General features: G+C 44.0%; 1 protein-coding gene across 3 annotated transcripts in view; it reads right to left on the bottom strand.

Moving 5' to 3' along the window:
- The window catches only part of SASH1 (SAM and SH3 domain containing 1), a 329,462-nt gene that overhangs the window by 53,678 nt on the left and 249,023 nt on the right, over nt 1-26,761 (bottom strand). For 2 of the 3 annotated variants that reach the window (XM_066373038.1, XM_066373036.1), the window contains exons 5-8: nt 23,264-23,304; nt 20,552-20,662; nt 18,188-18,300; nt 10,958-11,059 (exon numbers count right to left, since the gene is read on the bottom strand). In XM_066373038.1, the coding sequence (XP_066229135.1) occupies nt 10,958-11,059; nt 18,188-18,300; nt 20,552-20,662; nt 23,264-23,304 (367 nt within the window). The remainder of the gene's footprint in view (nt 1-10,957; nt 11,060-18,187; nt 18,301-20,551; nt 20,663-23,263; nt 23,305-26,761) is intronic. The other variant, XM_066373037.1, reaches the window with a different exon arrangement.

Below are 26,761 nucleotides of genomic sequence, written 5' to 3' on the forward strand. Positions count from 1 at the left end.
GAAATTGCCGTTTTTATAGCCCAAACACATTAATATCTGCAGTTTCACATGGCTCTACCTAATAAAAGAAACAACAGACCAGAGTGTATCAAAGGCTATCTGAAAATTAAAATTTTTCAAAAACAAGTACTCTCAGGTTACCTAGTACCCGAGTATTCTGTCCCTATTTATTTTTGTTCAGGTGGCCCCAGGTATGCTGAGGAGGGTCTGCAGACAGCACCTTCAACTGCCCGTAACTGTCCGAATCAGCGGAGACAGAGATGTACCAGGCTGGTCTGCCAGGTGCAAAGCCTAACTTCCAGCTATTTCTGAGGCTGCCATGCGAGTGCCCTCCAAGAGAACGGGTAGGGGAGCCCACACTCACACACTCAATGAGATGACCTTATTAGCACTATATGACTCTAGGTCATTTCAGGACAATTAACTGCTTACTCTTCCCAAATAATATTCCTAAGGCCAAACACGTCACTGAAATTTTACCAGAGCCACCCCTAAACCTCCTTACAGAATAATACCTTCTGAAACAGAAAATAAACTGATTATGTGATTGGTAAAAGCACAACTAGGTAAACATGCACTATTTACATTAAGCTTTGACAACCCTAGGCTATTTGCTGTTAAGTGTAAGCATTGCTACCATGTTAATAATATGTACAAAAATAGCACTTTTACGGGAACTCAAGTATTTTAAGAATAATAGTAAATGGAAAGACGAAATAGTTTCACGTACCATTAAAAAAAATGCTGGCATTCACTGGGTACTTTGTGCCATTTCATTCTTGCCCTTTCAACAACCGAATGGAATATGCTTGTCCCTGTTTCCGAGATGAGGAAACCAAGGCATGAAGAGAAGATACATTTTGCCCATAGACACAGAGTTAATACAGTGTGTCCGTAAAGTCATGGTGCACTTTTAACCGGTCACAGGAAAGCAACAAAAGATGATAGAAATGTGAAATCTGCACCAAATAAAAGGAAAACCCTCCCAGTTTCTGTAGGATGATGTGGCAGCATGTGTGCATGCCCAGATGATGACGTAACACCGTGTATACAGCGGAGCAGACCACGGCCATGCCAGTCGAGATGTGGACGGTACAGAGGAAAGTTCAGTGTGTTCTGTGGCTCGCTAAATTAGAATCCGTGACCAAAGTGCAACGTGAATATCGGCGCGTTTATAACGAAGCGCCACCACATAGGAATAACATTACTCAGTGGGATAAGCAGTTGAAGGAAACCGGCAGTTTGGTAGAGAAACCCCGTTCTGGTAGGCCATCAGTCAGTGACGAGTCTGTAGAGGCTATACGGGATAGCTACCTAAGGAGCCCTAAAAAATCTGTGCGTGAGCCCACATCGAACTGCACTGAATAGGTATGAAACTGGGAGAGTTTTCCTTTTATTTGGTGCAGATTTCACATTTCGATCGTCTTCTGTTGCTTTCCTGTGACCGGTCAAAAGTGCACCATGACTTTACGGACACACTGTAGATGGCAGAGGGCAGAGATCTGAGCTCAACATCTGACTCAAGTCTGTGAGCTTAACCAGCCCCCTCGCCAACCCACACTGAGTAAATGCTTGGCTTTCCTGAAGCCAGAGCCTCCTTCTTGTCAAACTTTGTTTAACTGTGATGATCTTAAGGACTCATAGCAAACACACGCCTCTTACCCTGGCCCTTGTCCCAGGTTGAAGGCTGAGGGTGGGAGGGATTGTGGGACAGATGACAAATCATCTAAGCAGCAGTTCTCAGCCAGTTAGAACCAAATTTATTTTTCTCAAAATATTTCACCATATATATATATATATATATATATATATATATATATATATATATTTTTTTTTTTTTTTTTTTTTTTCCCCCAGTGGAATGATTTTGCCTCTTACTCTCAACATAAGTTATAGGTCGAAATTACTTTTACTCTCTTTAAGAGAATTTAATATGACCTTATTTTACTATCATTTTAGTCTCAAAATCACTTTTATTAAAATCAAGAGTAATATTTTCTCCCACACATTCCCAATAATAATCACCTGAAAACATCAAGCATGCATTAAAGGACCAGAATCAATAAATAGCTACTTTTAACATAGTTACATTTAGAAAGATTTAGAAAATCTTTGTAGACACAATGTATGTAGCATAGCATACTGTAAAGAATTGATCGTATCTGTCCCAAGGACAGAGGGTATAAATGCCCTCTGGAGAGTTATTGCAGGGCCATACTTTCCTCTTTCTCCTGGTCCCATTACCAGTCAAATGAGTAAAGCTCTTCTGTTTAAGAAATAAGGGGCTAAAGCACATGTTTCTTGACCCTGAGTTTAAATCCCAGTCAATATAACCACAAAAGCTTCACCAAGCAGAACCATCTTCTAGCCCCCATCAAAACTGACCTTGCCAATTAGAATCCTTTTAAGCTGAAATCCTTAAGAGCTGGGGGTGGGGTGGGGGGGTGGTCCTCTAGCAAAAGAGATGTTTAAAAAATATATTAAAAGCGAACAGTTTATTCAGAAATGTAAGTTATTTTTATGCTTGGTATTTACCGTCTCTTACATGTTCTTATAAAACACAATAAGCCCTGACTAGATAGCTCAGTTGGTTAGAGCACTGTCCCAAAGTGCTGAGGTTGTCGGGTGGATCCCTGCTCAGGGCACATACAGTAATAGCTCAATGTTCCTTTGTCTCTCTCTCTCTCTTCTTCCCTTCCTCTATCATTAAAATCAATAAATAAAAATTCTAAAACAACAGAATAATATAAAAGCCTAAAAGCAGAAAGGTCAACCATTTCCGTAGAGATACCTTTACTGTACCCACAATGCCAACTCTAACACTGTGGTGTATGTGAAGTCTCACATAATATACACATCCAGTAACTATTCACTCAAGAGCAACAAAAATAGGAAAATCGCCTGACCAAGCAGTGGCGCAGTGGATAGAGCATCAGACTGGGATGCAGAGGACACAGGTTCAAGACCCCGAGGTCTCCAGCTTGAGGTGAGGCTCATCTGGTTTGAGCAAAAAGCCCACTAGCTTGAACCCAAGGTCGCTGGCTCTAGCAAGGGGTTACTCAGTCTGCTGAAGGCCCACAGTCAAGGCACATATGAGAAAGCAATCAATGAACAACTAAGGTGTTGCAACGTGCAATGAAAAACTAATGATTGGCCCTGGCTGGTTGGCTCAGCGGTAGAGCGTCAGCCTGGCGTGTGGGGGACCCGGGTTCGATTCCCAGCCAGGGCACATAGGAGAAGCGCCCATTTGCTTCTCCACCCTCCCCTCCTTCCTCTCTGTCTCTCTCTTCCCCTCCCGCAGCCAAGGCTCCATTGGAGCAAAGATGGCCCGGGCGCTGGGGATGGCTCCTTGGCCTCTGCCCCAGGCGCTAGAGTGGCTCTGGTCGCAGAAGAGCAACGCCCCAGAGGGGCAGAGCATCGCCCCCTGGTGGGCAGAGCTTCGCCCCTGGTGGGCGTGCCGGGTGGATCCCGGTCGGGCGCATGCGGGAGTCTGTCTGACTGTTTCTCCCCATTTCCAGCTTCAGAAAAATACAAAAAACAAACAAACAAACAAAAACTAATGATTGATGCTTCTCATCTCTCTCCGTTCCTGTCTGTCTGTCCCTGTCTATCCCTCTCTCTGACTCACTCTCTGTCTCTGTAAAAAATAAATAAATAAAATTAAAAAAAAATAGGAAAATCATATATATTTACAATTACTGAGAATAGCTAAAAGGTAGAAGAAAATTTTGTAGCATCATCATATGTTACCACTTTTGAAATTTGTCTTCCTGAAGAATCAGATGCCCTCAGCTAAGAAAGCTATTTGGTTTATATTTTCTTCTAATACCTTTAAAGCAGGGGTCTCAAACTCGCGGCCCGCGGGCTGTTTTCAACTGCAGTGAGAAAAGTGTTGCATAACAGTTGCCTTTTGTAGACCTAGTGCGGCCCGCCGAACGGCTGTGATCTTGCTCTGCGGCCCACATGCTGAGTTGAGTTTGAGACCCCTGCTTTAAAATATAAAAATAAAACTGTTGATAAATTTTATGTTAGCCATTGATTAGAAGTTCACCCTGGTAAAAGAAGCACAATAAAAATAAACACACAAAGAATAGTCAATCTTTTCAAAATCTGGTTCATCCCCAAACACCTAAGTAGCTAAGGAGAGGCCCATGGACATGTGGATGACCCTCAGAGAAGCAGAAGACCATGCCACTCTGCTCCCAAAGGGGCACCCCGGAACAGAGCTCTATTCTCACACATTCTCTATCAAGTGACTGAACCATTAGCCTTTTCTTTGGCCATAATAGAAATTAAGCCATTCGCTACAAGAACCTCCCAAAAAATAACTTTGTGGATGGCTCTCCTGGCTTTTAGCATATTATCTTTCAGGAAGTTCTAGGTTCCTACCAAAACATTAAGCCTGAAATCTCTGGCTAAAGACAATGGCTGCTTTGGAGACAGGTGAAAAGACTGTCAGCCTAAGGAAGATCTGTCTGCTGGCAAGAGGCAAGTTCATGGTTTATAATTTTAGAAAGCTCCCAAAAAGACTTAGCAATCTTGCGTTATGCCACCCAAAACATCCCATAACATGGGGATATTTTAGTGACGACCTTTAAAGTCCTCAATCAATGAAACACTGAAAATAGTATTTTGTCCAAAGTGGAAGAAGTGACCATCTGGTATTCTGCATCTTTGTTACCCAAAATGTTCAACACAGGTCAATCACATGGCTTCCTTGTACCTCAAAGTGGTCAATGGCGAAGATGTACTTAAAGTTGGAATGAAAGGCTAGAAAGAGGTGCAGACAAGGATGCAACATATTATTCTAACACCACAGTTATGACATTATTATAGCATTCTTTACACAAATATTTTCCAACACTGAATTTCCCCAAATGTAAAAGCGATCAGTTATGAAATGATGACTCGCTTTACAAAATAGCTCAGTCACAAAATATTTCAGCATAGTTGTTTCATCCTAGCATGCTGCTCCAGAGACGGAAACAGCATTCCAACTTTTTCTGGAACATATTCTGGACGATGTGAAACAACTGAATGAGACCAGAATAAGATGTTTGCCTTTAACAGTTTCAGTGCTTCACTGGCCTTTTTGTTTCCTAATTTTTCTTTATACAGTACACACACACACACACACACACACACACACACACACAGAGGGGGACAGACAGGGACAGACAGACAGGAACGGAGAGAGATGAGAAGCATCAATTCTTTGTTGCAGCTCCTTAGTTGTTCATTTATTGCTTTCTCATATATGCCTTGACTGAGGGGCTGCAGCAGAGCGAGTGACTCCTTGCTCAAGCCACCGACCTTGTGCTCAAGCCAGTGACCTTGGGCTTCAAGTCAGCGACCTTTGGGCTCAAGCCAGCAACCATGGGGTTATGTCTATGATCTCACGCTCAAACCAGCAACCCTGCGCTCAAGCTGGATGAGCTTGCGCTCAAGCCAGCTTCAAACCTGGGTCCTCTGTGTCCCAGTCCGACACTCTATCCACTGTGCCACCACCTGGTCAGGCTACAGTATATATTTAAAAAAATAATTTAAATAGCATCATAATCAAATAATATACAATTTGCCACTTTCAGAAAAGAGGCTTCCCCACTGCAAGTATTTGCAGTACTATTTAAGCACCAGGTGCAGGTCACCCAACTCCTAAGTGCCAATTTTGTAGAAACATAAAAACTATGATTTACTAAAATTTATGCCTTGAGGGGGGGGAAAAAAAGCATAAACCCCCAAAATGGAAAACATAATTTCTTTAAGCATTTTCTTAACCAGAAGGTAAACGGAACCTCAGGACACAAAGTTGCAAGCTTAACAGGAGAACTCTTATAACCTTTCCCCTGCAGGAGGCCAGTGAAAACAAAATTTACCAAAATAAATTGAAAACCATATTTAAAGAAACACTCCAATATGTAACAAGGAATCCAGTTTAAGTACTCAACCAGAAACTAGTCTTCACAACTTGAACACTCACAACAGAAGTTTATTATTAATGAAAGCAGCAGAGAACAGATTCTTTTCTGGCAAAGAGAAAGCTATTTTTCGCTCTCCTTGGTAACTATCTTTAGTACTTTACACTCTTGGAAACCTGGAATGTGAATATGGATTTACTGGGAAGCAACACGCAATTATCTAATGCCAGTGATGGGGGTGGTGAGGCCTAGGAAATAAATCAATGCAAATGAAATCCTAAAGCATGACAGACATCAATATAGGCATTGAGGTCTGGCGACAAAGGCCTTATGATCCCTGAAACACTCATGGCCTGGGCATTCCCGACTACGGCCAGTGAGCTATTTACATCTCAGGACAGAAAAGAATCGACAGAAAACTGAAAAACCCTGGCTCTCGCACAAAAGATAATCAAAGCGCCTAATCAGGGCGGCCACAGTGGGACACAGGGGGAATTATCTGCAATTAATTACGCTGCTATCAGGCAAATCTGGAATAATTGAGAAGGAAAATTTTGGATGGAGTTTCTTGCTGAGCCTCCATAAAAACACAGGGCAGGCTAAAGTCAGAGTAAGAGGGGTGAGTGTCACGTACATCGGGGTTACAATCAAGGTCTCGCAAACTTCAGTGCCGGTGGCGACCGGCGGTAGGAAAGAACAGCGCGATGGGAGGGGCCCCAGGTGTTCGCAGAAAGTCAACTAGCAAAATGCGCAGGGTAAAATAATAGGGCTTCATAAACTCTCTCCACTGCTGAATAGCCTGTCTTTCTTTACCTATGTCCCTCAGCAGAAAGAGAAATCATTCTTTGGAGCTTCTGGAACAGTGTGCTGAGTAGGAGGGACAATATGGTGTCCCTGGCAGGCTGACTTTATTTTTGAGCCGTCATCTATGAAGAAAGAGTTTGCCAGAAAGCTCACGGCGTAAGTGTGTATGTGGCATCCTGAGTCTGGATGGGGGCGATTTTAACCTCCACGCCGCAGTGGAGGGAGGCATGCCACCTTGGGGCAGGCCGGTCCCGTGCTCCTTCATGGCACCTTTGGACCCTGAATGTCCAGCGCGATGCCTGGTACACAGCAAGCACTTCATAGATGTCCCCTAAATGAACAAAGGCCTGCCCGAGGAATGAAAATGCCCACCCTTTAAGAAGAGTCCTTTTGGCCCTGGCCGGTTGGCTCAGCGGTAGAGCGTCGGCCTGGCGTGCAGGGAACCCGGGTTCGATTCCCGGCCAGGGCACATAGGAGAAGCGCCCATTTGCTTCTCCACCCCCACCCCCTCCTTCCTCTCTGTCTCTCTCTTCCCCTCCCACAGCCAAGGCTCCATTGGAGCAAAGATGGCCCGGGCGCCGGGGATGGCTCCTTGGCCTCTGCCCCAGGCGCTAGAGTGGCTCTGGTCGCGGCAGAGCGACGCCCCGGAGGGGCAGAGCATTGCTCCCTGGTAGGCAGAGCATCGCCCCTGGTGGGCGTGCTGGGTGGATCCCGGTCGGGCGCATGCGGGAGTCTGTCTGACTGTCTCTCCCCGTTTCCAGCTTCAAAAAAGAAAAAAAGAAAAAGAAAAGAAGAATCCTTTTTATTCTGACAGTGTACACTGAGGCGATGGTTCTCATTCGCCCTCTGAAAGGAGTCCAAGAAAGTAGGCTTACTAGTGCTGCCTCAGCGAGTTCACCCAAAATGCCTAGAGTACTTAAGTTATAGTAACTTTTTCCTACACGGGACAAGCCGCTCTCCCTGCCATGAGCATGTGGGGTTTTACGACAGCCCTGGTTCTCGGAATGGACAGTCTTATCACCCCTCCCTTGACTCAGACGTTGGTAATCAGGACAGTGCACAGGGAGACTGACACTGAAGGACCCACTGTGGACAACCAGGCCTCTGTGTCCTTCCCCACGTCGGGTGTGACTCACATCAGTCATGACTCCTCAGGTCCATGACCTACATTTACATGACGTCAGGCTTCAGGACTTGAGGATAGGAGACCCCAAAAGGCACACTAAAAACCACAGACATGGTTTTTTGTTTTTTTTATTACCTCATAATCCCAGGACACAGTGCTGGCTAGCGTATAACACATTTATTATTACAAATGGCAACGTCTCAGTCTCTTTCACACAAGAGCAAACCAGGTAACGCTTCTAAATTAATTATCTTTGGGGTTGGGTTTTTTTTTCCTTAGCTACAGTGGAACTCTGGTGCTTGATTCCAGAAATCACAGAAAAGAAGGTAGTAGGAAGGTTATATTTACTTCTGATGAGTTATCATTTGTTGCTTAGATGCAGAGAAAGGCAAAGATTGATCCTCTAGTTGCAAAATATAAAACACGCTCTACAGCAGTCGGGAAGGATGAACATTCAAGCACAACGTGGTTCACTGAGCACTTTTCAAACACTATGCTAGGCACTCACTGGACACAGGAATACAGCGTGCCTTCCTTGCTCAAGGAGCTCGCAATTGCCAAGGAGTGGAATTAATTCTAGTACACCAGAGTAACTTTAGGCTTCATGGATAAAGCCGATTTTGCTAAAGCACAGAATAGAAGCAATCAACTATACACGAGGAGGTTGAAGACAGTTTCACAGAGGAGGTGGCAGCTGGGCTTCTCCTTGCAGGACACATAGATTTTCACCGGGAAAGAATTGAAGGAATACATTTCAGGCAGAGGAAATTGCATGAATGAAAGCAGAGTGTGTGAAAACGTGAGCTGCATTCAGTACGGCATGCAGGGTCCAACGTGGCTGGAGGGGAGGCCATTGAGGGAGGAGGTGAGAGATGAGAGTGGAGAAATTGACTAAAGCAAGATCGCATCCAGCCTTGAATGTGCCAAAAACTTTGGAATGTATCATATTTGATAGAACTGGAAAACAATGAGGCTTTTTTAGAACACAGGATTGCAAGAAAAGAGGTGTGTTTAGAAATACGACTGTCTGTATGGAGCACAGACAGGAGAAGACAAAAGGCTGAAGACATGAAGGTAGAGTTGCTACCAGACTTTAAGCAACCTATGACCTCACAAACAAAACAGCTCCATAACGGAAGACTTCGCAGTGTGATGATGGCACCAGGAAATGTATGTTTGAAACTCCGGAATTTTAATTCCTAAAATCACTGTGGAACTCCTAGTTTAAGAAGCACTGTTTTTGTTACATTAAAATAGCATGAACAATTAAAAAGGACATCCAAAATGGAAAATAAAAAGTAAAATGATCTGTGTTCATAGATGACATGATCTTTTTAAAAATATTTTTATTTACTGATTTTAGAGAGAGAAGAAAGAAGGAAGAGCAAGAGAGAGAGAGAAAGAGAGAGGAACATCGATCTGCTCCTGTATGTGCCCTGACTGGGGATTGAACCGGCACCCTCTGTGCTTTGGGATAATGCTCTAACCAACTGAGCTATCTGGCCAGGGCTAGGTGACATGGCCTTATCTGTAGCAATCCCTAAAGATTACGCACAAACCTATACACACAGAGGCAAAATTGTTTAAGATAATAAATTTAGCAAAGTGGCAGAATTCAAAAATCAACATGCAAGAATCAGTTCCATTTTTACATAGTAGCAATGAACAATTCAAAAAGGAAATAAAAATTTTCATTTATAATAACATCAAAGAATAAAACACTTAGGAATGAACTTAACCAAGGAGGTAAGACCCACATTGAAAAACACAAAGCATTGCTAAAAAAAAATTAAAGAATTCATAAATAGCCTGACCAGGTAATGGCGCACTGGACAGAGCATCAGCCTGGGACACTGAGGACCCAGGTTCAAAACCCCAAGGTTACCAGCTTGAGTGTGGGGTTGGTGGCTTGAGCTCAAAGGGTGCTGGCTTGAAGCCTAAGGTCACTGGCTTGAGTCCAAGGTCGCCGGCTTGAGCAAGGAATCACTAACTTGGCTGGAGCCCCCTGGTCAAGGCACATATGAGAAAGCAATCAATGAACAACTAAAGTGCTGCAATGAAGAATTGATGCTTCTTGCCCTGGCCGGTTGGCTCAGTGGTACAGCGTCAGCCGGGCGTGCAGGAGTCCTGGGTTCGATTTCCGGCCAGGGCACACAGGAGAAGCGCCTATCTGCTTCTCCACCCCTCCCCCTCTCCTTCCTCTCTGTCTCTCTCTTCCCCTCCCACAGCCAAGGCTCCATTGGAGCAAAGTTGGCCTGGGTGCTGAGGATGGCTCTGTGGCCTCTGCCTCAGGCACTAGAATGGCTCTGGTAGCAATAGAGCGACATCCTAGATGGGCAGAGCATCGCCCCCTGGTGGGTGTGCCGGGTGGATCCTGGTCGGGCTCATGCAGGAGTCTGTCTGACTGCCTCCCCGTTTCCAACTTCAGAAAAAAATACAAAAAAAAAAAAGAATTGATGCTTCTCATCTCTCTCACTTCTGGTCTGTCTACCCCTCTCTGTCTGTCTCTCTCTTGCTTAAAAAAAAAGTTCAAGACATAAATAAATTGAAAGGCAGCCTGTGTTCATGGATTGGAAAACTTCATATTGTTAAGATGACAATACTGCCCAAATCAATCTATAGATCTAATACAATCCCCATGAAAATCCACTCATTTTTTTTGCAGAAATAGAAAAACTCATCCTAGAATTCACATCGCCAGTGACCTTAATAGCCAAACCAATCTAAAAAAGAAGAGCTAAGATGGAGGGCTCACAATTTCCAATTTAAAATCTTCCCACAAATCTATATTAATCTAAACAGCAGGCCACCAGCAAAAGGACAGACACATAAACCCGTGGAATAAATGGAAATCCCGGATAATGGTCTAGTCACTGTGGAAAACAGTGCGGAGACTCCCCCAAAAAGGTAAAACAACATGAATAGCCCTACTCTGACTAGCTGAGTTTCCACTGGGGAAAGAAAACTGAGTTAACATGTCAGAAGTCTCGCTCCTCTTCAGATCGTGGTGGGAGTGGAGATCAGCTAGGAGAAATCGCGAGGCTGAAACTGAGCAGCCGTCCCTGGTTAGCAGAGGCGGTCTAGATGCTCAAAGAGAAAGCACACTTACATTGCAGTTCGACGAGCCATCGAATGAGGGATAAGAACCATCTGGCCAGTCGGCAGGGTCCAAGGCCGCTGACTGCCGGTGCTGGGCCTCGTATTCCTTGAGCTGTCACGAGAAGAAATAGAAGAGTGAAATGGAAATAATGGCCAACGCTGTCTACCAAGCAGCACAGAGAACACTCTGGCACCTTCTACATCTTACTGTTGGTGACACAGTGCTGGCCAAAGACAAGGTTCTCTAAACCAAAAGAGAGACCCACACCCTGCCCAGTGGGTTTTCATCGAAATTAAACCAACAGACACAATCGACCTTTTGTATTGTATTCTGTATTCCAACTAGAACTTTGATTTCTCCCCTCCGACATCAAAACTCATCTTTCACAGCTCAATTAAGTCCTAAAATAGAAACTGTCTGCAGATTGCCATCTGAATTACCTCTTTTTGTAGAAGACACAATGCGGTAGACTATGAACATTTGAGCAAAACAGAAATGGAAGCCTGAAATTTGTTTTTAAAAATCACTTGATTTTGCTGTTCTAGACTGCTTCAAGTTACCAGTCTGGTGCCCTCACCTAATAAATAGCATGGAGTTGACTGGGCGCCCTTGTGCATGAGAGGAAAGGAACAGGCTATCTAGAATATGTGCAGACATTTAAAGTTGGGGTTTAGAATCTAGGTTTCTACTTTTTTGAAAGAATATAAAAAGACAAATGAAATATCAGAGAAAATCAGCAAATTTCACGTAGCAGAATTAAATAAAGGACCTTTCCGGATGGCTAATGCGAGAAGTTCCAAGTGTGTTTGCATAAACCACACAGAAATTTAACTCTGCTCTATAACATAAGAAAGTCACTGCATTAAAATTCTAATATAAAGCAGTTTTTATACATCAATTTAAGACATTGATCAAACCATGCTCCATGCTCCACTGATCAAATCATGCTCCTGACCAGGCAGTAGCGTAGTGGATACGAGTGTCAACCTGGGATGCTGAGGACCCAGGCTCAAAACCCCAAGGTTGCCTGCTGGAGTGCGAGCTCATCTGACTTGAGTGGGAGCTCATCCAGTTTAAGTGCAGGGTCACCAGCTTGAGCATGGGATCCCAGACATGACCCCATGGTCGCTGGATTGAGCCAAAGGTTGCCGGCTTGAAGCCTAAGGTTGCTGACTTGGGCAAGGGGTTATTGGCTCAGCTGGAGTCCCCCAGTAAAGGCACATATGAGAAACAATCAATGAATAACTAAGGTGCTGCATTATGAGTTGATGCTTCTCATCTCTATTCCCTTCCTGTCTGTCTCTCTTAAAAAAAAAAAAAAAAAAGCATGTTGCATGAATCAAGCCACCAAAAAATGGAAATGATCTGACCTGACAGCCCAGGAGATGGTGGCAGCACTGCCCTCAACTACTGGGGCTATGAGCACATGGCAAAGCCACCAAACTGACAATGGCCTTCTAACAACGTTTGGTTTACAAGCATTACTTCTACTATGAAATTCTTTTCTGTGTACACCTGTGAGAGGACATGGACGGGGGGACAGACATTACTGAAGATGGGTCTGAGCTTAGCTGCAGAACCGAACACCCACTGAGAGCCTTTGGATAGATTACTTAACCCCTCTGCCCTCAGTCCCTCCATCAGGAGAGTAGGGATGACAGGAAGTCCATCTCACAGGACTGTTATCAGAATTAAGATAACACAGCAAAGCTCAGCATGCTGCACCTATGCAAGACATTTACTATGACAGCGTTACTATCACCCTGTGGGCTGAGACAGATGAGAGCTCAAAGTTCACACGGACTCCTGGCATTTGCACTTTTGACAATAGGGGCACTAATCTCACTTTAATCTTTCTAGTACATTAGGGCATTAGTATTGTTCTAATCTTTGTGGTACACTTTAGTTATGTATGAGAATGCTCTTTCCTTCCAGATATACTGGTTCAGGCAGTGCTACATTCTCACTGCATTATCAGAACAGCTTCCAGCTGAATGGGGTTACACTTGTTTCTCCGGCTCTATGCTCGACTTTTATACTCAACCTCGGCACCAACTCTTAGGAGCCACTAAATGAGATTCATCTTTGAAAATAAGAAAAATTCCTAACTAGTCTGTCATAAACAGAATCAATATTTTTCTTCTGCTATCTGTCCCTTCCTATCACTTACTTTGGGGCCCAGGAGTACCTGCATTTCTTCGGATATAGATTCAAATCTGTGCTCTATCTAAATTTGCCACTTATTTTTTTTAGTTATCCTAATTTCAAAACACATATGTTTTATTAGAGATCCTGCTACAAAACACAATCTCTTTACAGGAAAAGAAACACCACCAGGTTTTATTTACGTAACTGTATTTTTATATTCTACCCTGCTCCTGAAGAAGTTTTGAATTAAATATCATTTCATGAAGGAAAGGCAAATAATCATTTCACTTGAGAATTTATACACTTTAAAGCAAATTTTTAGTTTAGTTTAATTTCAGAATTTTTAAAATAATGACATTTTAAAGTATGTCTGTCTGAAGAGGAAATATTCCCTTACATACTCTTTTTCCTAATCTGATAGTTTTCTTATACTTCTAGTCTATGACGTGATTCTTAGAGAGGATGGCCATCTTTAGTTGACTGATGTTTATTTAATAAGAGATATTCTAAAATGTTCCCATTTCTAAGAGTTCTTATTGTAAAAGACATTTATATTATATCTCCTCTAAATTCCCTCCAGCTGCCATTTTAATTCATTTCCTTTTAGTCTGTCCTCAGCTGAGATTTAAACAAAATAAAACACTCTTCAGTATATGCTGAAGATGTACTATTTAATAACCCCTCATATACTTGAGGAAAGTAATTAAACTCTTTTCTGTTACTTCTCTGAGATAAATCCTTTCCAATTTCACCCCATGAGACCCATTAAAAGAAAACCTCAATCACTTTGTTGCTCTCCTATGGACTCTCTCTCCATGAGCCTCAGCTAATTGTCCAATCACTGTGACTGATACTCAATAGCTGTTACAAAGAAATAACTCAAAAACACATTTAGGTTCCCAGTTCATAATGGCGCACTCTGGTATATCAGATGCCCAGACTCGCTTTGCAAAACTGTTCACTTATTCCCTGGTTCCTGCAGCTATAGGCTCCCCCCTATCTTCTGCTCTGGAGATCTATCCATGGTTGACAAGGAGCTGTCTCCCCAGAGATGCCTACAAGACCGCTTCCCTCCTCCCCATCAGTCTGCAGCCTCATTTTCTCTGGCAAGACAAGTTCTATAACGTAATTCACCTTCCAGGACTCCCCACTGCCTACAGAATCAGGCTGCGGCTAGACTTCTGCACTCCCACCTCTGCCCAGCTCCTTTCTCTGCCCCTCTCACTTAGAAGTTTCTGCTAGAAGCTCTCTTTCAATAAATCATGTGCATAAGACTCGTCTCAGACTCTGCTCGTAGGAACCTGATATAAGACACCCGCATTAAGAACTGTTGTTCACCATGCCATAATACCAGTCAACTCGGTGACAAACATCAAGACTTATAAAACCTTTTAAACACTTTGTTTTGAACATTCACACAGATGGAACCTTGTGGAACTAGACACATATTTATCAGATGGATAAACATGTAACATTTAGTAATTAGATGAAGCTACATGAGCAATCTTTAGTATTACTATATTATTTTTAATAAAGTATAATTATTAAATCATGGCCACAGATTCTCGATTTCCTACAGACAGTTCTTCCAGTTAAAATGTCAATGGACATATTTTTCTACAACACAGCTCCATCATTACTGGTACCATCACACCACAACAATGGTGTTCTCTTTTATCCAAAGCTTTAAAAGTCAGTTTATTCCATACTCTCTCATCTTCACTCACACACACAAAAACTACCCAGATAAGTCAGTAATAACTGTGGTTTCCAAATATCTTGTGGGCTTTTCAAATCCTTCCAGAACTAGTCCAAGATTTGAATATCCCAAAATTACTTCCCCAAAGCTATGTACATTCTTAAAATTAGCATCTGGAAATTGTGTTGTTTAGAATACACCAATTACCTAGATCTCCCTAAACAACTTTTTTTTATTTTTTTACTAAAGATTTTGACTTCCTTAAAGCACATGTATTAAGTATCCATGATAAAACTATTAGAAAAAGTTTGAAATGCCAATAGATTTGATGGAACTATTCAGTTAAACAGTTAATAAAATATTTAAAAATCATAAGTTAGCATGACCTGTGGTGGCGCAGTGGATAAAGCGTCGACCTGGAAATGCTGAGGTCGCCGGTTCGAAACCCTGGGCTTGCCTGGTCAAGGCACATATGGGAGTTGATGCTTCCAGCTCCTCCCCCCTACTTTCTCTCTGTCTCTCTCTCCCTCTCTCTCTCCTCTCTAAAAAAAATGAATAAAAAAATTTTTTTTTTTAAATCGTAAGTTAAACTGCTGTCTTTTTAAACTACATACTCCCCCCCAAAAAATTCACTGTGAGTCGTTTCATACATTTGTTCTCTCTAAAGGCGTGTGCCCCTTACAGAGGTGTTTCAAATATTCGATCCTTACAGCCTTTCCATGTTGATCTTGGTTTCTGATAACTGGGTTTTCAGGGGTATGAACCATGGCTACATATTTCACAGTGAGGAAATACCCACCAATGAGATCAGGTTCATATAAACAAAGCATTGTGAACCAACTTGTCTTCCTTGGAACATAGCCCAAATCTCCCCCAATACAGGGATGTGTTAGGGGATACACCCAGCTCTGAATGGTGCAGAGACCAACTCCTCTGCTGGGGCTGGGTTATTCTATCAGGAATAAAACGTACATGTGGGTCTCCACATCTCTCCCAGGGGGAGAAACGGACCCCTGGTGTCCTGGAGGACCAGTCTCATCATGCTCATTATAGCAAGCCTAAGTCTTACTGTTTGCTTTGTACAATAATCCAGTAAATTTAGATCCTTGAGCTGGTCCCGGGTCCCGGGTCCCAGGAAGATATCCTTTCTGCAACTATTTTCTGCTCTAACAGTTTTCTTGAAGTGATCTGTCTGCAGCCCAAAAGAAGCCCAGGAGGGCACCAGTAGCTGAGGACGTACGCTGCCCTGCCAAGGGGCCCGCCAGCCTCCCCTACCTCTCTGTCCATGGACACCCATCTTTGCAGGGAGAATCCAGTCAAATTCGGAAAATGTCAGTAACTTTTTCTTCTGCATCTCTGACTGCTTTATAGAGAATACGCTTGATGGGCTCTGTCCTGAAACTTAGCAACAGCAGCATGGCTAAACGCCCCACTCAGGTCTGTATACAGCTGTGCCACCTTCTCACAGAGGCCATGTCTGATTTCTTTCTGTTGAAACAATGGCCGCCTGTCACCTGCTCCATCACTGCCCCAGCATCGCCTCCGCCCAGCAAAGACCCTGGAGGCTGAGATCACCTCTGCTCCTGTGAACCAACGGAGCCAGAGAAGCTGCAGACGTGTACGGGGAGGGGGCCCTGGCCCTCCAGTCTCCTGCTAAACCCAGTCCCACTTTCCATGTCCCTCAAGGTTTTTTCTGCTTGTTTAACATGGTCTCAGCCACACATTAAACTTTTTTTTTTTTTAAACTACTGATGTTTAGAGTCAAGGTATAAACTAAACTAAGTATGCCTGTCATTGTTTCCAGATTACAGATCTTCAAGTTTCCACTCAATGATAAAGTCATAACTCATTCATTCGTTCCTTAGTGACTTGAAAGTTTTCATTAGTTTCTAAACCTGCCTGATTTATGCCTTGGCCACATGGTAACCAACCCACTGTTCAAAGTGAAAATCCAAGCATCCAGTCACTTTGTTGGGCAAGAACAAAGTAGGAAATCTCTTAATAACTTCCAACTCGCTGCCAGAAATGTTAAGTCAGTGTCGTAAAGGTTAATTAGGCTTCTTCTAGTGCCTGGTTTAAATCAGAGCAAAAAATATGAAACAATAAACTGTAATTAATAGAAATGAAAATAAGCAAAACATTTTTTTTTTTAAGAAAGGAAGCAAAATTTTAAAGTCTATCTAAAGCTTAACTTTTAGGTTATTCAAGAGTTAATTCCTAAAGGTATCTTGTAGAACAGTCAACCTTTTCATACCTACCGCCCACTTTTGTATCTCTGTTAGTAATAAAATTCTCTAACCGCCCACCAGTTCCACAGTAATGGTGATTTATAAAGTAGGGAAGTAACTTTATTTTATACAATTTATAAAGCAGAGTTACAGCAAGTTAAAGCATATAATAATAATTACTTACCAAGTACTTTATGTTGGTAAATAATTACTTACCAAGTACTTAAGTTTGGCAGAATAAATCTTTATAAAACAACTTACTATAGTTAAATCTATCTTTTTATTTATACTTTGGTTGCTCCACTACTGCCATCATGAAAGCTGGAGCACCCACTAGTGGGTGGTAGGGAGCAGGTTGACTACCGCTGTTGTAGAATGATGTTTATAATGGTTGTAATATATTTAACTTTTCTTTAGTCTTTACTTAATAATTTATCATTTATTACATTATTATCAATCTTTTCACAAGGCTTATGAATTGTGCAATGACATTTACAGAGTCATTTTCCTCATTAAATTGGTCCACAGCCCAAATATACTTGCCACTCATTCATTCATGTAGACATCAAGCATGGCAATGTCACCTCACAACATGGAATGCTTATATTAAGCAAACAGAATGAAGTCAATATTTTTATCTGATAAAATGGGTACATGACAACCACCCAAGTATCAGCAAAATACTACTCTGAATAACACGTTCCTTTACCCTCCGATGCCTCTGTCTCAGTCTGTCCATGCTGCTCTAACAAATGACCACAGACAAGGAGGCTTAAGAACAACAGAACTTTCTCAGTTCTTGAGGCTGGGAAGTCCAAGATCAAAGTGCTGGCAGATTTAGTGTCTGGTGAAAACCCACCTCCTGGTTCACAGACAGCTGTCATCTTGCCATGCGTCCTCACGCAGTGGAAGGGGCGAGGAAGCACTCTGGGGCCTTCTTTATAATAACATCATTCATCCCGTTCACGAGAGCTCCACTCTCGTGACTTCAGCACCTCCCAAAGGCCCCACCGCCAAATGCCACCACCCCGGGCATCCGGATTTAACACGTGAATTTGGCAGGGAGGACAGACACGGACATTCGGTTTATAGAGGGCCCCGGACCTGTGGAAGTGTGGGAAGGTCAAGTTGACATACATGTGGACCAAACATCTGTGCTCTTACCCTGGCCAGCGCTTCCTCGATGGTGATCATCTTCTCCTTGACCATCATCATCAGCTGAATCCGTTCCTCATCACTCATCGTGATCTCGCTTGCCACATAGCCCACATCTTCTCCTAGAGATTGAAGATAAAAGAGGAATGAAAACAAAGATTAAACCGGAATGCCAATCCTGGAAGTTCATCATCCAAGACCAAGGAAATATGCAGACACTGTCCAGTGTCGTACGTCACAGATGGAGCAACGGGGGCAGGAATGGGCTGCTTTGCAGGACGCCCGTGAGACCATCTTATTGCAAAACAGGCACCAAGAACACACACACATGCTACCATGAAACAGATCCTCCAGGAAGATCAGAGCGTTTGTGATGAAGGTTGTAGTGGAGTTCTGGGAGAAAGCCCACAGGAAATAAGAGGCGGGCAGAGACCTAACCCACAGACTCGGCGAGAGCAGACAAGCATCCCACGCTCTCCAGCGGAGGGCTCCCTGTGTCCTCCCGCCTTGGGCATGAACTATTTTGGGGAAAAGAGGGAGGGAACTCTGGGCTGTGACCGAGAAAGGTCACAGTCAGCTGTACTGCAGCCTGAGAAACCCTTGATTCCTGCTCAGCTATCTGACTGCTGTTCCTCAGAGGATCCGTGCAAATAAATAAATAGAATCACAGATGGGAAGCATTCCGGGTCACCGGAAGGAAGGTACTATGTATGTGTATATCCGAAAGTTTTACTGGCATAAATGTTTCCAAACTATGAGGGGAACTCCACCCCAACTGGAATCCGGAGGCAGCCAGAGCAGCAGGGAGTAAGGCAGGGAGTAACGGACTCCCTTTCCGACAAGGTAGACAGACAGCCGACGCCTCTGATGTACGGGAGCCATGTTAGCTCGTGGGCCTCTGGTCGGCGTGGGTAAGGACATGTCAGTGGAAAGGGGCTCTAACACGCACCCTGGAAATGAGCCCCCCCCCCAGATCCCCCATCCTTCTCCACGGGCCCTGTCCCTGCCATAGGCACCTCCCTAGCTTCAGTGTCACTGGGAGACGCACGTGACTACGGCCTCACTGGTCCCCACTATAAAGACAGGGAGAGGCTGGCCACACACTCATAGGGACCCTTCCGTCAGGACTTGCCTCCGAAGTCAAGGTCCCCTGTGTTTCTCAACCCCATTTCCATTTCGTAATCAGTCAGTCTAGAAATACCACTCAGGTTCCTTTGCTGCTCATCTCCTCACACGGGAAAACAGTAACAGAGAGTGCCGGGTGAGAGGGACAGCTGCTGGTTTGCATCACTTGACTGTCTGTGTCACCCCCAGTGCTGGAGGGGGTGGTAGCGAGGTGGCTGGGTTTTAAAATAAACCCGCATGAGCTGGTTAACTGCCGACTCCCTCCCTTCTCCCCTCCATCCCTTTCTCTCTCTCTCTCTCTCTCTCTCTCTCTCTCTCTCTCTCTTTTTTTCTCAATAAAACTCTGTTAGAATCCAGGGTTTCCTTTGACCCACAAGTGATCCTGGGTGTGAACCAGAGGAAAAACTGAGACTGGCTGCAGAATAACTCTGTCTCAGCGGGACACATTAAAGAAGGCACCCCACCGAAAGCTGCCGCGAGTCCAGGTGTGCCGCTGGCGTGCGCCCCGTCTCTCACAGCCTGTCTACGAAAAAGTGGGCAAGTCTCCTGAAGAGGGTCGGACATTACGATCTTGTAAAAGAAATCAGGTAACGTCACTGGCAAGTCGCTGAAAGTGTTCAGCTAACGACAACCTGAGTCAGCAGGACTGGAGTCTGTTCCCATTCCCTCCTCTGAATGCTGGAGAAGCATCAATTACGTAACCGGGGCCTCAAAGGAATGACATATTTACTTACCATATAAACAACAACAAAGACACAGCCAGGAGGGGGGCAGGACTCCCTGCACAAAGCGGCCTGGGCAAATTCCCATGATGTCAGACCATTAGATAGCGTTTCCAGGGGCAACAACCCAGTAACTGTCCCTGCCACCACGGACTAGCAGCAAAAGTTCAGAAGGCTGCAAAGGCCCCAAGTGGCGGAGCGGGGCGGGGGACACGAACAAATGCTGGACCCCGTTAGGGTCGATCTCGGCACGCAAAGACGTTCCTGAGGTTGGTGTGATGGAGAAAACTAAAAATTTGGTCTTTGCTGTCAGAGCTATGAAAAGAAAAGCCTGCCAACTCTTCTCATTCTGTTTTCTTTGATTTTTTTTTTTTAAATCCCCGCTGAGAAGAAGTTTTAAAGTAATGATAGGAATGTCAGAAAGCTGAACATTTTACGGGCATATGCGATGAGTTACTCTAACTTGCAGCAACCATTTAGATTAGAGGCACAAGCGTCTTAACACGGGAGAGCTAACAGGACCTACCCTCCGCCAGCTGCGGATCAGTACCTTTTGAAGTCTGCCTCATTATTCCTTTCTGGTTCTTTCGGAAGTTCTGCCAGAAATACTTATTTTTCTTCTTCCAATCCCCTTTCCCTTTAAAAAAGAAAAGAAAAAGACACAAGTAATAAATTCATTAATAACAAAAGTAGCCTCTTCCTCACAATTCAAAGCTTGTTAAGAATACTTTGATTTTACAGAAAGCTTTTTTCTTTCAGTTCTTGGAAGACTTGGAAATGCCTATAAAGTTGTTTGAAAGAAATGCAAATTTCCTGAATTTCTTGGTAGCAAGAAAGGCTGCAGTAGGGATAAGATGAGAAACAAGGAAACATCAAAAAAAAAAGCAAGCAAGACAGGCATTCTTGTGCTCTCTTTGATGGCGTTTAGTATGTCTATTTCTGCCTTGTCTTGTGGTATAACCCCCACCCCCCTTCGGTCTCAGCAGAACTACAAACAGGATACTTCAAGAAGTTAACTTTGTTTTGTTGTTACTCTTGTTGTTGACCTGCCCTTGATTTATGTCTGTTACCCCAAGTTTAAGGACCAGAACGGCTGGTACGTCCTGTGCACACTGGCCCGCAGGACGGGGCCCCAGGCCGTGGGGCTGCCCCATGCCTGCTCCCTAAGGCGCGGGTAGGGCTTGCACGCATCTAGCAACAACGGCCTGAGTGGGGCACTGATTCCCAGCTCTGTGGCATCAGGCTAGGTAGTGACCTTCCTGTAGCTGACCCAGGGCACAGTGACAAGGGAAGCAGACGGCCGGCCATCCTGCTGAGACAGTTCCCAAAGGCATGCCCCTCCTCCTCCTCCTCCTTTCCAGACTGATATGGGTGACATTTAAGCTCATTCAAACAAATTGTCATAGCTAGACATTTTCTTTTATATCTGGTAGGGTTCTGATCATCAATAACGTACAATGACGATTAACGAGCAAAGGGAAATGAGGCAAGTAAAATGAAAGGCCAGGGGGAGCCTTTATTCTTTACAAACAAGAGGCAGCAGCGAGGGCCACGTGCTCCCGTGTGGACGAGGCACGCGCACAGCGGCAGCGTCCTCATTGGGTGTCTGGTTGCCCCACCGCCCCTGGAAACAGGGCCGGAGTGGTACCTGGTTGGTTGGTTTCCACAGTCTAGACTGGTGGTGTCAGGCAACACTGCAGAAAACAGACACATGGAAACCCCGCCACAGTGTCCCGGGCTAGAAAAGGCCTCATCTGTCAGAACAGGATGCCCTCCTCTGAGTTCCGACAACCTGCAGAGCCACGAGAACGGGACCAGCGCCATGAGCCTGAGACTCCCTGTGTACTCAGAATCCCGAGGGCACGGCAGATGGCACCTGAGGCCTTTGGGTTAAACACCATGGCAAATATGGGCCGTGAAAGGCTACAGCAGAGGTAGGGTTATTACTTACTCAACCCCTCTACCCGCCAATCCTGAATATAACATAACATAGTTCTTTGACCATAAACTACACTACCCCTTCTCCCATTTTAATGTTTTTTGAAATGAATGTATGGCTTTAAAAAAAATAAATGGTGATAGCTAACATTTATGTAGCACTTAACTATATTCAGGCACCTCGTTAGCTAATGGTGTATCTCATTTAATAGTCACAATGACCATATGACATATTATTCCTATTTAGTGGAAGAAAAAAACATTGAGGCTCAGAGGCAAGTGGTCTGCCCAAGCTCATAACTATTAAGTTGGCAGAGACATGATTCACATCCAAATCTAACCCTGATTTGAGCGCTCATGCACTGTGATTATTTTGTCAGGTTCCCATGACCCAAACAGAAAAGATGTTACTAAATCAACAGTGGATTTTAATTAAGGAAATATAAAATCTATAACACCATCATTGTGCACAATCTTTGATTCAAAAGTTCCAAATCAAAGGATTTAACCTGAGACAGGGGTCCCCAAACTGCGGCCCCCTGAGGCCATTTAACCGGCCCCCGCCGCACTTCAGGAAGGGGCACCTCTTTCATTGGTGGTCAGTGAGAGGAGCACATTGACCATCTCATTAGCCCAAAGCAGGCCCATAGTTCCCATTGAAATACTGGTCAGTTTGTTGATTTAAATTTATTTGCTCTTTATTTTAAATATTGTATTTGTTCCCATTTTGTTTTTTTACTTTAAAATAAGATATGTGTAGTGTGCACAGGGATTTGTTCATAGTTTTTTTTATAGTCCTGTCTAAAAAGTTTGGGGACCCCTGACCTAAGAACATAAGCAGAGATAGGCTCAAGGATTTTGTACAATAGCATCATTTCTCTGGGATACAGAAAATAATTGGAAACTAAATGTTCAGCAAAGAAGTGACTAATTAATTAAATTATGGTGCATCCAATTTGGCAGATTCTCATGCAGGTATAAGAATTTTACTGTAAGGAATCAATCATGTGGGAAAATGCTCATGACATATTCAATTGAAAAAAGTGATAAAATAACATAGAATACAATCCCAACTATTTCTGTTAATCCCAATGTTGTTTTTTGTTTGTTTGTTTTTAACTCACACAAATACATTAAAAGAGAGAAAAGTTGTACATCAACATCCTAACAGTATTTATTTCAGGGTGGAAGGCTTTTTTGTTTTTTATTTTTTTGTACTTTCACACATTTATACATTCTATAAAGTATTCAAAGAAAATAATTAATTTTAAATAAATAAGCCAAGAGAAGTGGTACTGACCTACAGAGCTGTCTTCGGAGTTTGATTTGTGAAGAGAGTTCCTGGAAAAGAAAAGCAGGCCTGGTTACGGGGGAGCCCTACACTCGTTGGCAGGAGCCCCCACAATGCCCCTCGGCAGGCTGAGCCAGCATCGACACTCCTTAGCAGAGCCAGGAACACTTCTACAGGACACTTACCAACGGCCCTGCCTAGCCAGCGCTGGCCTTTCTAGAAACACTCACGTAGCATTTGTCAACATTTATTAAAGACTCAGCCCAGGGTAAGACCTATATTAAATGCAGGGGACGGACGTCACTAGGTGATTGCTGAAATAGCTTCCATTTCTGTAAACTATTAACTAGCCATCGAGTTACCATGGTTGGGAACTTTCTCGTGTAAGTGGGGGAAAAAAGGCAAATAATAATGACAGTATAGACCTACCACTACAAATGCCGCTCAGGCCGGGAGATAAGTCAGTTGTAGGAGAAATAATCAGGGGAGTGAGGAACACCCCCCCCCCAAAGCCACAGGGAGTCTGGATGCTCCAGACAGAGAGGGCAGCCAGTATAGAGATCCTTAGTCAGTAGCTGCCAACTGGCAAGTATACTGTGCATCTTACTACATCTTCCAATGTTCAGAGAAGCCAGAAATCTGCATTTTTTTAAAAAAATAGAAAACGAGAGCTCCAAATTTTAAGTAATGGCAAACAATTCAATGTTTTTAAAAATGTGTCCTAGTTCATCAAGACACAGATTTGGTCCACGCCTTGCCCCAGCCTGGCTGCCAGTTTGACGGCTGATACACACAAACCCTAATCACCTAAAACGTGAGCACAGCCCCAAACCAGGTAATCAAGCATGTCTCCAGAAAATCCACAGGCTTGCATTTGTTTTTCATTATTTATATCTACTTTCTTCAAATTACCCATTCTGACTAGTTTATCCCCAACTGTGCACTTTTGAATCTTTTTGTTTCGTAAGATCGTAAGATGGGCTTCTGCTTGCCATCTCTTGCATTTCCCTTGCGTGCCAGCAGATGGCACTGTAGATTCTTTATTCATCCCGCTGTGGTCAGCAGGGATTTTATTTCTAAAATTTCACAAGTTCACAATCTAGATACTGGACAAAAATACAGCAGGCCATGTTTCATAAGCGTGAAGCTACCCAGCTCATCAATTTGCAAAGGGGGGAAAATGACACCGCGTGAAGTTTAATCTGGACGCAGTGAATTGTCCCTGCAAACAGAGGCTGGAAGAGCAAGGATGTGAAATGCCATCTCCTTTCTGGGGACTGATTATAAAATTCACCCAGCAGGAGCCAAAATCAACGATGTAACCAAATTCCAAGTGCGGATGGCAGCAGGTGGGAGGGGTCATTTACTGAGCTCCTGGTGGAAGAAATCGATGCTCAGCAGTCAGTGCCAAAGGCCTCCTAGTCTAAGCACACCCTTCCAGCCCGACACCAAGGCCTGGGAACAGCAGCTCTGGACGCAGGCTGTCAGGCCTTCTCTGCCCATCACTTTCACTGCCAACAGCATAAAAGGGTCGGCAACGTCCGCATGCATGCATGTCGATGGCTTGGAAGCAGTCACGTTCTGCTGCACTCTGAAAATCTACTTAAGCCTTTAAATATCATGAAGTTCTGCACTGAAAGTCTCTGAACTCAACCCTAGTGCCTTTTCGTCAATAACTACTACCCTGAGAACCCCGAACTGCATAAGTGTTAACATTTCCCCTCAAGATCCCTAAACTAGTTTAGCCATCAATGAAGATCTAAAGAAAATTCATAAGGAATTTAGGAATTAGACTTAAAACACACACACACACACACACACACACACACACACACACACACACACACACACTTTAAGAGGCAGCATCCCCAGAACTTAAACAATTCCTTTTGTCCTATACCTCACTGTTTTTAGCAAGTTCTGTTAAACTGCATCCTGTTTTTTCTTTCTTCTTTCTCTCTCTCTCTCTCCTTCCTTCCTTCAGTCATTTATTTCTTCCTTCAGTAAATACCTATTCAGCCCCGATTAAAGTCTGGCATCCTCTGAGACACCGAGAACAGTGTTAAACAGGTTGGTGAGATCCCTGCAGTCTTGGACCTAGGACGGGGAGAAAAGCAAGGTGGGGGGTGCAGGTTAAGAAGTGGGGAGCATTTTGGATGGGATGCACAGGGAAGGCCTCTGTGACGAGGTGACAGCGGAACAGAGACTAAATGCTGTGCTGACATAACATGCAGTCCCCAAGCAGCGAGCGCCGGGTTGGGAAGAGCACAGGAGGACAGCAGTCTGGCCGCAAAGTGTGAGATGCGGATCGAACACGTGGGAGGTGGCTGGATGTACGAGACTAGGGCTCCAGGGAGCTGTTGAGGGCTCGGGACAGGAATTTGGAAGCCACTTGCATAGTGAAAGCTAGAAGACCGACTGAACATAAGAAAGAGCAGTGTGTGAAGGCTGAGCCCCACTTTTTAGAGGTCAAGAAAAGAAGCTGAGAAGGCCACGGGACATGGGGGGAGTGGTTAGAGGGGAGAATGAAGACCAGGAGGGTATCGCTTACCTTTTCCAACCAGGATAATATTAAAATCAGTTTTTACACAAGTTATCTCCCTGCCTCACATGTCCTACAGGCTACATTCAGGCTTGCTTTATGTTCTTTCCTGCTGAGTCTGTCCCTTCACAGTGGAGAGCCCCATGAGACCGAGGAGACATCAACACAGGTCAAAATCAAATTCTTTTCATTTGTATAGAATCCCATCCCTTAAAGAAAAGGCTCTCACTGACCCTCCCTCCCACTGCAGACCAGGGTTATCACAAAGACCTGGAAGGGCATAATGACCTGCCTAAGGACACAGAGCTGGGAAGGACCACACTGTGTGCAGAAAGCCCACCTCCGACTCCTGAGTTCAATGCCCTCTTCACGTCACCATGCTGCTCCTCATTCACATAACAGATTCTCAGATAAACAGATGTTCAGATATTACACCTGGCCCTGCTCTTGGGTGAATCACTGGAAGGATACTCAGAAGAACTTGTGAAGGCAGAGCACGTTTTCAGCATCAAAGCTGAACATGGCCGATGGGTTTATTAAAACGAAGTGTTTCAACAACACTTTTCAGGATTCGGTTGTGTTGCAACAGCTTGATCCTCTTGTGTGCCTGTCGAAGGAAAGGGAGCCAAACAATTTGGCTCAAAACTCCTTTTTCTTCTTATGTCTATTTATATACAAATAGTTTTGAGGTTCCTCCAGGCGCAGACAACTCTATCTCCCTGTCACACACTTAGCCTGGCACACCAGGAAGGTAGAATGAACGCCCCCTCACAAAGGCATTCCGAAAATAGACTTCACGCTTTTGTTTTGTTTTGATGGGCAGTCCTGAAACTTCATTATAACCAAACCAAAAAAAAGAGGGGGAAAAAAAAGGAAAATCCGTTATAACCCAATTTCTAAGAAAGAAACATATGTTCTGTGTTACTGGGAAGACTATACTTAAGGGATTATTGAGGTTCTTTATC

The sequence above is a fragment of the Saccopteryx leptura genome, chromosome 3 (genome assembly GCF_036850995.1).
Source record: "Saccopteryx leptura isolate mSacLep1 chromosome 3, mSacLep1_pri_phased_curated, whole genome shotgun sequence".
NCBI classification, from domain to species: Eukaryota; Metazoa; Chordata; class Mammalia; order Chiroptera; family Emballonuridae; genus Saccopteryx; species Saccopteryx leptura.